Source organism: Sus scrofa, chromosome 6 (genome assembly GCF_000003025.6).
Source record: "Sus scrofa isolate TJ Tabasco breed Duroc chromosome 6, Sscrofa11.1, whole genome shotgun sequence".
Taxonomy (NCBI): domain Eukaryota; kingdom Metazoa; phylum Chordata; class Mammalia; order Artiodactyla; family Suidae; genus Sus; species Sus scrofa.
Window position 1 is genome coordinate 97,842,910 of NC_010448.4, and position 12,656 is coordinate 97,855,565.

General features: G+C 46.6%; 1 protein-coding gene across 1 annotated transcript in view; it reads left to right on the plus strand.

Annotated features, from left to right (window-relative positions):
* PIEZO2 (piezo type mechanosensitive ion channel component 2) overlaps positions 1-12,656 on the plus strand; it is a 301,579-nt gene that overhangs the window by 198,795 nt on the left and 90,128 nt on the right. The window contains 6 exon segments of the mRNA XM_021096049.1: positions 836-998; positions 3,491-3,610; positions 6,468-6,506; positions 7,390-7,528; positions 8,855-9,003; positions 12,072-12,302. Coding sequence (XP_020951708.1) covers positions 836-998; positions 3,491-3,610; positions 6,468-6,506; positions 7,390-7,528; positions 8,855-9,003; positions 12,072-12,302 — 841 coding nt within the window.

Here is a 12,656-nt window from a genome sequence, read left to right on the forward strand (position 1 = left end):
TGTGACATAAAAAATCAAGGGAGTTTGCATATAAAAGCTGCAAACACTGGAAAGATGTGAAATTTAGTTGACATGTAAAAGTTTCATTCATTTAGTAAAGTCATTTCTAAGAAAAAATTTACATGAAGTGAATTTCCAAATGAATCATATTTGCACAATTTCCCATTATATCATCAGATATGTCCTGGTTGTATAGTAGAAATCAACATTTTAAAAACCCATTTCAAAGTTAACAATTAAAAATGTCTAATTTTAATGCTTTGCAAAAATCAAATTGCCCATAAATAAAACTTGACAGAAATATGTCTTCCAGAAACTAGCATACAATATCTGGCTTTTATGGCTGAATCATAGAACTGTGTCCAATTTTAATATTTTCCCAATAATATCAACACTAACTGAAGAGCTGATGCTTAGTCCTACCAGAAACCAAGCATGTGCTCATTTAGCTGGACTTAGTAATGTTTTACTAGATACCCAACATTTTAATAATTCAGGGTTTTAATAGGGCTGATTGACAGTTAAAGCATACATTTCTAATAGGTGTGCAACGACCTAGTATTAGCTAGATTCGTGAAGCAGTGTAAAGATCATCTGAGCAATGTTGCCATGCATTTTATGCACACATACTCTAACACCCGTGTATGCTTTAAGGATGCCTGTAGTATATGTATATTATACAAGCATATATAGATATTATTTAAAGATGTAGTTACACTCAGAGAAGAGTATATTGGAGCAGGAGGAATGCAGCTAGGACTAGCTTGTGAAGGAGCTAAAACAAGTCGTTCGTATTCTGTTGCATTCTGTTCATATTCTCTTTGTTTTTACACAGGTTGTTTGGTATCAAATCGGTAATTCAAATAGACTGTTCCAGCACGTGGAAGATCATAGCAAACCCAGACCTGTCGTGGTACCACCATGCCAACCCCATCCTCCTGCTGGTGATGTACTACACGCTGGCCACTCTGATCCGCATCTGGCTACAGGAGCCCCTTGTAAGGATCAAAAGAGTTTCATGGTCTTGTCTGCAGAATAGCCTGGAACTCCCAGGTGACATGGTTCATTCCTGTCAACTGCTGATTAATCAGTACTATATTTTGGAAGAACTACAGGTTCTTGTCCTAACGTGTTGTTTCTGCAAAGAGTACTCATTGAAAACAAATACTTGCAGAACAAAAACTGGCTTCCCTTTGACAGTATCACCCAACCCCTCCAGGGCTGCTCAGAATGCAAGTGGGAGGGGAGGACGAAGCTTCGTTTTTATTGAGGGCTTACTAAGTGCCAGGCCATGTGCCGGGCTGTGCGTTTCCTTCAGTCCCTTACAGAATGCTGAAAAACAGGGATTGGACCCATCTTAGAGATGAGGAAAAGGAGCTTAGGAAGGTAAATCACATACTTACTGAGCAGTAGAAATCAGATTCAAACCCACGTATGATGACTCTGTGATGCCACACCCTGTTACCATGGCGACAAGTGCTCCCCCAAATCTCAGACCTCCAGCTTCTGATGATGCAATGGTGATGGACAGCCCAGCTCTCAGTGTTCCCGTGACCCCCTGAGGTCCCATCACGAGACCCGGCCAAGGACGGGTTTGTTTGCTATGGGACTGTTCATAAGATGTGGCATTTTGGGGGCAGAAAGGGAGCATCTTCTGGTCCTTCTCTCTTTCAGTGACAGAAAACTCGGGTCCCCTTTTGTCCCCCCAAATGCCTGTGAGAAGCTCAGCTGTGAGGCAGCAGAGGGTAGGCAGGTGGTGCAGATGAGGCTGCCACACCTCACTGCCACCTGCTGCAGAGCAGCCCACACTGTAGACGACAGTTCTGGAAGGTGTGGCCCAGTGGACGTCTGCGACGTTTCCCTTCCAACTTGGGGCCCTGGTGCAGTGCCTGCCTCCCCACTCTGTCTTCACCTCCAGGCTCCCTCCACGCAGTCAGCTGGCCTGGCAGCCAGAGTTTATCGAGGGCCAGCTGCCTCAGACCTGACCTCAGACTGGGGCTGGAGCATCGTCCCAGAGGCCAAGGCTGCCCTGGGGCATGCACATTCCATCTTCTGAGGGGAGCGTCTCTGGTGTGAGGACCCCACCCCACCACACAGGCAGCCCACCGATGACAGCCATCCTAAGTGTCCTTGTTTGCAGGGGTCTTTTGCGTGGACCCACTGGTGGCAGGCCCTGGTGACAGGATGCTTTAAGGGCCTCAGGGAATTCCAGCCATCTTCTGGTACCCTTTCCTCTCACTCTCTTCTGAGATATGAGTGTGCCAGAAAATCCTTTAAGGTATCATAGTGTTTGCTTCCTCCACAAACACACACAGCTATGAGTGTGTGCATATGCACACATAATGTGCAAAGAAAATTAAAATGTCTTACAGGAACCATTTCTGAACAATGCCTAAGTGCTAATGGAAATTACTTAAAGCTTTTGGTTCATAAGCATTCCAGATGCCCTATCTCTGTGATGTGTCAGATGGGCTGGACCTGTTACAGCCCCTCAGGCCCAGGAGATGCTTGGCTTCCCTATCTGTGGGCTGTCTGGGGACCAGGGAGGCAGAGGGGGTGGGGGGGACAGTCTATAATCCAGGCGCCACAGTTCACCAGGGGGTCACAAACCACAGTGCCTGGGCGGTAGGGGGGTGGATGACAGGGCCTCCATTCACACCAGCATCCACACCGGGGGTCAGTATTTTATGTGGGGCTGGGCTCTCACTGAGGCCAGGATGAGGACAGGTGGCTGTCATCTCCTGGCTCCAGATGGCCTGGCACGTCTCATGAAAAACATGCGTTCTGCAGTAAAGGTCTACGATGCACATTTGAGTGAGAGAAAAGCAGGTGTCTGGAGGTAAACCTAATACGTGGCCCCCTGCGGCCTTGGGTGCTCTCTGGGGGCTCTCAGTGGGCAGGCTGGATCCCGGGCATTGGGCAGTAACTTGAGGTGCCCCCTCCAGCCCTGAATCAAGGGCATGTTAGTGCCCTTCCTTCAGGGAAGCCATCCTCCGTCTCACTCTGACTCCTACTCCCCACGTCTCCCCTGGACCGACTGTCTGATTTAGGCCAGGGTCCCCCTAGGCCAGGCAGCATTTTTATGCATTAGCTATGATTTCGCTTATTGTGTGTAAGTTCTAGAAGATTACAACTTTAATCGATTTCTTCTCAATTAAAGACAGACCATGGCTGGGTTACTCAGTTAGGTGTGACTTCTGTGAACACAGCACAGCCACTTCCTGCTGCAGGTTAGGACACACATAGGAGGCCTGACGACTTAACATGCAGGCCTATTCCTGTAATTCACAGACTTAGCGGGGACAGGAACAGGCAGTGTTGATGAGCTTCACATCGACAAGGTGGCACTGTGGTCATTTTTAAGTGTCTGGATAAAATCCCGCAGAGTGTACACATGACTTTACAAATGATCCTCTGGGGCAGAAATGAAAAGCCATTGTGGGAGCTGCTCCGGGAAGCAGGGCTGTCCTGTGGTTGTTCTGTGTCTCAGGTGCAGGACGAGAGGACCAAGGAGGAGGACAGAGCCCTGGCCTGCAGCCCAGTCCCCATCACGGCCGAGAGAAGGAGAAGCCTGTGGTATGCGACCCACTACCCCACAGACGAGAGAAAAGTAAGCCTCGGGGGAAGGGGCTTCTCTTATTTTGCTGCTTTTGTATGATATTGCTGAATACAGAGCATACACCCCACGTGCAGACTCAGATCACTCTGTTACAGGAGTAGTTTAGTGATAAGTTCTAGAAATCTGTTCAGAGACAGGAACCCAATGCTTGGAAACAAAACCCCTCGGCTCCCTCAGACCCAGGACGATAGCCCTTTTATGTTTCAGTGCCTCCCCTCGAAGTCCCTTAGTCCTAATAAAAGTGTGTTCTTAATTTTGAAGAACAATTTTGTGTTTAAAAGAAGCAAAACAGGAGTTCCCGTCATGGCGCAACGAAAGCAAATCCAACTAGGAACCATGAGGTTGTGGGTTCGATCCCTGGCCTCGCTCAGTGGGTTAAGGATCTGGCATTGCTGTGAGCTGTGGTGTAGGTCACAGACGAGGCTTGGATCCTGAGTTGCTCTGGCTGTGGTGTAGGCTGGCAGTTGTAGCTCCACTTGGACCCCCAGCCTGGGAACCTCCATATGTGGCAGGTGCAGCCCCCCCCCAAAAAAAAAGAAAAGAAAAGAAAAAAAGAAAGAAAGAAAAAGAAAAATAACAGGCGTTTCCTCTGTGGCTCAGTGGTTACCGAACCCAACTAGTATCCATGAGGTTGCAGGTTCAATCCCTGGCCTCGCTCACTGGGTTAAGGAGCCAGCGTTGCTGTGAGCTGTGATGTAGGTTACAGACGTGGCTTGGATCCTGCATTGCTGTGGCTGTGGTGTAGGCCAGCAGCTGTAGCTCTGATTAGACCCCTGGCCTGGGAACCTCCATATGCCACTTTTTAGGTGTGGCCCTAAAAAGACAAAAGACAATAAAATAAAGATAAAATAGAGTAAAGTAAAGTAAAATAAAATAAAATAAACAATAATGGGGCAAGGCAGTGGGTGCTGGTGCTGAGATGCGCCATAGGAGCAGTTCCCTCTGTCTGGCGGCCACTGTGGTAACCACACCCACACAGTCACTTGGAGGACTGGCCTGTCTGAGAGGGAGAACAGTGAACGAACCTTCTGGGTGCTGGCAGCCGTGTGGGGACGGGGTGCTTCCCCAGACGCCTGCAATTTATGGGGCCTTTCCTCCCATCACGCATGTGTCATTAAGCAAAGGCATCAATATCGACAGACAGCAGTTTCCAAAGTGAGCTCTGAGGGCCACATCTGGGGATTCCTGAGGCCCTTCCTGGGATTCACAAGCTCAGAACTATTTTTGTAATAATATTGAAGATATTTGCCTTTCGGCTGTGCTAGCCTTTGCTCTGATGGCACAAAAGCACCAAGACAGGGTCCAGGACCCTCGCAGCAGTGGCTATGCCCTTGTCGGCCACAGGCTCACAGAAAACAAAGGCCGGTTCCACTTAAGAACCTTCTTGATGAACCAGAAATAATCATTGCTTTTCTTAAACCTCAGCCTGGGGCACATGCCTTGTTCATACGCTGAGTGACACAGGGGGAAGCCCTTGGCCCGTCGCCAGGCTTGAGGGACCCCAGCCACCTGCCATTCACCTTGCCCCAGGCCCAACGGGAGGGACAGCTCACAGGCAGCTTGGGGTCGCTCAGGGGTGGGCATTCGATGGACAGTGGCTGGAAAGTAAAGTGGTCAGTGACTTCCAAAGAAACTGCATCTCTTGGCAGTGATCACAGGAGAACCTTTAGTGGAAACTGGAAAGACGGAGGACTTGCATTTTGTGCAGTGAAAGGTGTCAGAGTTCGGTGGCACTGTGTGACCCCTGAAGCGCATCGCAGTCACAACGGGAGGGAAGGGAGGATCCACTCAAACGGCAGGGTCCTCGGGATTTGCTGTAACCAGGGGTGGAAGTTCATCAGTGTGGTCTTGGGTTCCACGCTGCAGCTTGCCTGCGGTTACTGCCCCTTGCTGAGCTTGGGGTGGGGTCCCTGGAGAGCACCCACAATGGTCTGGATGGACTCTTGAAGTACCCCTTCCTTTTCCAGCTGCATTGCTGGGTGATGCCGGATTCCCTTCACCTGCTTCAACCAAAATAGCCTCTCACAATAGGCTGAATGCAGAGAATCAGTTTTCCGTTTCTTTTGAGCCAGACAAAAAAAGATATACACAAATGTAAAACACCACCACTCTCTTCCCTATTTTTTTTAAATAGAGCTAATAAGTATAATTATCTATGTGAACAATGTTTAATGAATGGACAAATGAATCGTTTTAATGCCTCCATTTTCATTTCTATTGGGGGAGATATTGATGGATAGGACCCCTGTAAACAAAAGCTCTTTGGGACCTTCAGTGATTTTAAGTTCTGACTCAAAAAAGTGGGAGAATCGTTAGCTGAGTGTGTGCTTAATTTTGAGGGGAGCCCCCCCCCCGCCCCGGCATTAATAGAGCTAAGAGGCAGAGTCATATCATCGTTTTGCTGTAGACGCGCCAACCTTAAAATAATCTCAACCTGCCCTGCAAATCACATTTTCTTTATTTTGAAACTTCAGTTTCTTGAAAAGTCAATATTTCAGGATTCTGCGGATGTCTCAAAAGGTCCTAGGAGTAGAAAATTAAGCAGCTTATTCTACTAGAACAAGACACTTGAAAAACATAATGAGCTTTTGTGCCCACGTTGTTAATGACTGCTGATTTACGGTTGTGATTAAAAGTTAACATCGGAAGCTGGAAGTGGTTATAAGAAACAGCAATATCCTGGCCCATTATTCTCCCCCTTTGTATTTTGCACAGCTGGTTTTAACACACCAGCATCCAGCTAGTTTGAGGAATGGATGTGTGAGTAGGAAAACTTTATAACTGGGTATAAACATCACAATGATTTCCGCTCACATATTAACATGCTGTCCTGCTTTGCTTCTTGCAGCTCTTGTCCATGACTCAGGATGACTACAAGCCATCTGACGTAAGTAAATCCTCAGAATGATCACTTCTGCGCATGGAAGTGATGTAAAAGGGACGTAAATGGAATTAGCTCCTCAGAGTACATTTTCATGGTCTATAAAATTTCCATATGTTTTTGAATTTTTTTTAGCAGAAATTATATCTGGTCTATTGCTTTAAAACACTGACTCATATAACATGAGCTCAAGTGTAAACATATAAAATATATTTAAATTTTTAAAAAGCCACGTTAGAGGGGTTTTTAAAGGCATTTTTCTCTGCCGATATGCCTGTTCTATAATTTGAATGGGAACTTTTGCACGCCCCTGGATGTAACACAGGTGTATATGTTATATGCCTAATCAAAATGTAAAGCCATAGAGACAGAAAAAACAAACGGGAAATTGCAGTTGGCGTATGAGGTGCTGGAGCAGGGGAATTGCCAGCTGCAGTGCCAGGCAGAGAAGCGCAGAGGTGCCTCTAACCTGAGATTCTGCTTAGTCGTGGGTGTGGGGCAGGGACCACAGCAGGGCCCGGGGCAGACTGGAGCTCCTGCAGGTGGAGGGGGGCCAGGAGGAGGGGCTGAGCTGAGGCTGGAGAGGAGACCAGACCAGGTCTGGAAACCTCAGCATCCTTTCCAGGCTGCACACGTCCTACAGAGAACAGGGTGCAATGGTGTGGTGTGCCGCAAAGGTGGGCAAGGCCAGGCTGACTGTGGAGGGCGGCTTTGGAGGGGTCAGTGCAGGCCTGTCTTGCTGGTGGGCATCACTGCCCACAACAGTCAGCTTCCCATCAGTTCTGCACTGTTAAGGTTGCTCACGTAGTGGAAGGGAAAGAGGTGGGTCCACGCTGAAAATCAGAGCGACTGTTGCAGTGTGCTTTTGCTCTCCCCCGCCCCCCTGCAGGGCCTGCTGGTGACCGTGAACGGCAACCCCGTGGATTACCACACCATCCACCCCAGCCTCCCACTGGAGAACGGCCCCGCCAAGGCTGACCTGTACTCCACCCCGCAGTACCGCTGGGAGCCTCCTGAGGACTCCTCAGGTAGGGAGCCTCCCCTCTGGCACAGGCTCCGAGTCTGTCTTTGCTTCATCATTCATCAGATTTGTTATTTTATTTTATTTTATGAAAGTATACTTGATTTACAATGTCAATAATTCCTACTGTACAGCAAAGTGATTCAGTACACACATGTACACACACATACACACATCCATTCTTTTTCAGATTCTTTTTTGTTTGTTTGTTTTGGCTTTTTAGGCCTGCACCCCTGGCAAATGGAGTTTCCCAGGCTAGGGGTCTAATCAGAGCTACAACTGCCAGCCCACGCCACAGCCACAGCAACTCAGGATCTGAGCCGCATCTGCGACCCAGACCACAGCTCATGGCAACGCCGGATCCTTAACCCACTGAGCAAGGCCAGGGATCACACCCGCAACCTCATGGTTCCTAGTTGGATTCATTTCTGCTGAGCCATGACGGGAACTCCCTTTTTCAGATTCTTTTCCACAGGGACCATCACAGAATATTGGGCAGAGTTCTCTGTGATATACACCAGGTCCCCGTTGGCCAATCATTCCATATACCTTAGTGTGTATATGATTCAGTTCTTTTTTCTTTCTTTTTTTCTTAGCAGAGGTGTTGCTTTCTTCTGTGATCAGTATGATTAAGCTCATTGCCTTAACTTCTGCCTAAATTTTGTCCCTACATCTTGCTCTGTGTGTTCTGTTCTTGGGTATAAAATAAGTGGCCAGATAGGTAAACTTTGAAAAACAAAGGACAAGAGAGTTCCCGTTGTGGCACAGCAGAAACAAATCTGACTAGTGTCTATGAGGATGTGGGTTCGATCCCGGGCCTTGCTCAGTGGGTTAAGGATCCGGGGTTGCCATGAGCTGTGGTGTAGGTCGCAGACGCGGCCGGATTCCACATTGCTGTGGCTGTGATGTAGGCCGGCAGCTGTAGCTCCGATTCAACCCCTAGCCTGGGAACCTCCATATGCCACAGGTATGGCCCTAAAAAGCAAATATAAGCAAAAAAAAAAGAAAAAAAAAGAAAGGTAAAATATTATTTTAAGCATATAAACTTGTTTCTGGTGTTAGACCTATGTGCATAGATGTGTTTTAGTCTTTCTGTAATTTGATTCCGTAATCATAGTGGTTTTGCTGGTTAGTGGGTGAAGGTCTTTCAGAAAGAGATCTTTTTGTCTAATAAAATAACCGAGAGGACCCAAACTTGGAGGAGGCCTTTCTCCCTTTTCTCCCATTTATTGTGTTGAAAGAAAGATGACACACATGTGTTCCACTGCTCTGGACGTTTATATGAAATTCACACATTTGCATACATTTTACATAAAATAATCTGTCCCTCTAGAAAAGAAGGAGGAAGAAGAAGAAGAGAGGGAAGAATTCGAGGAGGAGAGGAGCCACGAGGAGAAAAGGAGCGTCAAAGTCCATGCCATGGTCTCTGTGTTCCAGTTTATCATGAAACAAAGTTACATCTGTGCCCTTATCGCTATGATGGTACGTCCAGGAGGTGGCGCGCATGCTGGAGGGGTGGGTGGCACTCGCGCCCTTGGGCTCTGAGCCCCACCATCTCTCCACCAGCACAGAGATCTTCATCCTCCCAATATTTGGGCAGAGGAGGGTTGCTTATGTTAATTTTTCATGGGACCTTTATGTTACAGATTAGATTTCAAAATCCCATCCTCTGCTCCTTCACCTATTTAAATGTGTATGCTTTTCTCTTAAATTAGCCTATCAAGTGAGACAGTACCCTCTTTTGCCCATTTAAAAGGATGTATGGCTAGTTTCTCTAAGAGGCACTGAAGGGGTGTAGGAGTAACAGGGGCCATTTTTATTCCCTTCAGATAATGAGAGTTGTAGTCACATCTCATCTTAGATTTCAGTGAGACTTTATTCCACATGAGCTGCAACAAAGCTTTACCAATCTAAGCATCCCACACTAGAGTCCCCAAGAGCTGCTTCTGGTTGTGAGTTCTCAGTTTCCACTGTCTCCCCTCATGTCCGGCAACACCCTCCATCTCCTAGCATCACAGCTTCAAAAATCGTCCTTGGTTGGAATTCCCTGGTGGCTCAGCAGGTTAAGGATCTGGCGTTGTCACTGCAGGTGCTGCTGTGGCTTGGGTTCATTCCCGGACCCAGGAACTTCCACATGACTCAGGTGCAGCCAAAAAAGAAAAAAAAAAGTCCTTGGCCCCATCAGCAGGATACAAAAGAAGGTCAATTTCTACCCTTTCCAAAGACACATTTCTTGGGAAAGCTAATTTATCTTTGAGAAACCTAACACTTCTTTAACACAAAAAGCTTCAAATTTTGTGGCCAGTGGTGAGATCCCATGAACACTGTTTATGATTTTAAAAAATGAAACTATTTCAAAATTCTAGGGGGAAAAATCCCTAAACATCAGGTACGCAGTCTAGATGTCTCCCCAGTGAACCTGTTCTGCAAGGACTACGGCCAGAGCTGAGAGAGTTGGGAGGCAGGAGTTAAAAATGTCTCTTTTGGGGACTGTAAACTATGTTCCCTAAATAATACTAATTCTGTGCTCTTTGGGTACTTTTTGACACTTTCTATATATCAATCCCTAATTGAAACAAAACCAAAACCAGCAAAAGTATGATTTTCAAATATCAACTAATTCTGATGCTGAACTCAGGAGCATATACATTTCTTTTTCTGCTCTCAAAATAAGCCAGATAAGTTTGTTCTTTTTTTTGTAAAGAAATGACACTTAAAAAAAAAAAAAACTTGGAATACACACGAAGTTACTTAGTAGAAAAAAAACATCTATTGTAAAAACAACACAGGAGAGCAGATGTTTCCTTGAAGACATGCCCTTGTCTGGTACCATTTCTCTTGTTTTAACAGAGCCACAATATTAATGTTTTTAAAGTGCCTGGTTTCCGTTGGAAGCTCCCCCAGGGTGGAAGACTTTAAATCACAGACAGAAAGAGCAGTCCTGAGGAGTCTGTTAGAATGATAGATGTCTTTATTCAAAAAGTATAATTGCAAGGAGTTCTCTGGTGGCCTAGCAGGTGTTGTCACTGCTGTGGTGAAGGTTCGATCCCAGGCCCGGGAACTTCCACATGCCATGGGCTTGGCAGAAAAAAAACAACAACCCACAAAGTGCAAATGTACCAAAGCATCAGAAAATCCTGAAACTGAGTCAAGGAAAGAACGTAATGCAGATTCTACCCCCAACAAGTGAGAGGCATGTGCAACTTAAGCATGAAAGAGGAGAGGAGTGTAATAAGAGCCTCGCAATTTGTTTTACTCTCTTTCACCCTCATCCTCCCAAACAAAAATAGTGTACAGGGCAAAAATCTGCTGGAGTTATAATATCTGTGAAAATATGCTCCTGGGTCACTCACACACAAATGGCAAGGTCAGAGCTGAATTTCATCCTGGGATAAATGCATTCAATGTCACCTACCTTTGATAATGCCAGTTCCAGGGAATAATATTTTCATGAAAATAATTCAGACCTTGATAATAGTTATCACTCAGTTTTAATGAAAGCAATTTAAATGTCTAGTTTATAATTACCGTATGTTTTAGCCAACAATTTAAAATAACTCTGCACTAAAAAAGCTAGCTGTGCTTTAGGACAGATTTGCAGATTACTGCAAGGAATTGTTTCTTCTGTGCTGACTTTATTCATTTATCTGATTTAAATTAATACTTTTCTGCTTCCCAGATGCAAAACAGACTTGTAAAACGTGTTCGATTTTTACAATTAACTCTTGAGAATTCGTGATAGTCAGGAATATGGTTGATTTCAGTTAGGTCCAAATATGGCTAGAAAATATTTTTAGAGGTCTTTTCACACCAAGTTTGGTATCTGAGATCATGGTAAGAGAGGATAGATTCCTGAACAATATTCACCAACCTGACTTTGTAGAATGTTCTGGAAGCTGCCCTTCCAGGTGTACCCTGGATCTTCGGGGACTTGGTGTAAAGGGAAGATGCATCCTGTCCCAGACAAGACAGAGGCCAAGGTGGCCTCTCCATGAACCGGCTTTGCCGTGTGGGGTGTGCAGATGCCTAGCCTGCCCCTGCCTCCTGGAAATGCCGAGTCCCATCGTCTCTCTTCTCGGCTGCTCTGCTGCGGGTGCTCCCTGAGGCCAGCCCACCCACGGATCCTGGCGGTCCCCACAGCCTCCATTTCTGAACCCAGCAATAGCCCCACTCACCCAGCACCCCAAAAGAATGGCCGACCCCCCAGCAAGCTTACAGTTGCTCTTAATCCTGCAAAGCAGGGTGAAAAGGAAGACATTTTGGGCTGGAGGGCAAAGGGCGGGAATGAAGACCCTCCCCCTCCCCCACCCCCCACCCCCACCCCCCGGCCCTCTTCCTTCTGGGAAGTCGAAGGGCAATGTTATCTCCCAGGAGCAGCCTCCCCTCTCTCCGTCCCCTGCCCGTTAGGAAGTCCGCCTGCGATTCCCCCCAACCCTGTCCTTCCTGAGTGTGAATCTCATGGGCCTTTGCTGTCCATGTACCCTCTAACTTCTGAGGGCAGCACCTGCCTCGTACTGACGTCATGGTTTTCTTCTCCTTCCTCCCTCGAGGCCTGGAGCATCACCTACCACAGCTGGCTGACCTTCGTGCTGCTGATTTGGTCCTGCACGCTCTGGATGATTCGCAACAGGAGGAAATATGCCATGATCAGCTCTCCGTTCATGGTCATCTACGGAAACCTGCTGCTTGTGTTACAGTACATATGGAGTTTTGAGCTCCCTGAAATTAAAAAGGTCCCAGGATTTTTAGAAAAGAAGGAGCCAGGGGAACTTGCCTCAAAGGTAAGTGAACAGGAAAACACAAAAACAAAGCTTTCAAACTTCCAGAAGTTCAGTCCCAGATTTTCAGACGTCTGCGTCCTCGGGTTCTTGATTGAGTGTGTTTATTGGGACTTATTGGCACCAGTTTATGTTGAAAGTCAGTGGTAAGTGGACATTTATGAATAGTTAAGTGGGCAGTTACTCCAAATGAAAATGACCCACTTGTTAGTCTTTTTTTTTTCTCTTTCTTTGGCAAATATTTATTAAAATCTTACTGTGAAGCACAGTGAGACACAACTTCATACCCACTAGCATGACAATCCCAGATGTCAGAGAGGAAGCGGGGATTTTGGAGTGGCCCACACGTTGGTGGGA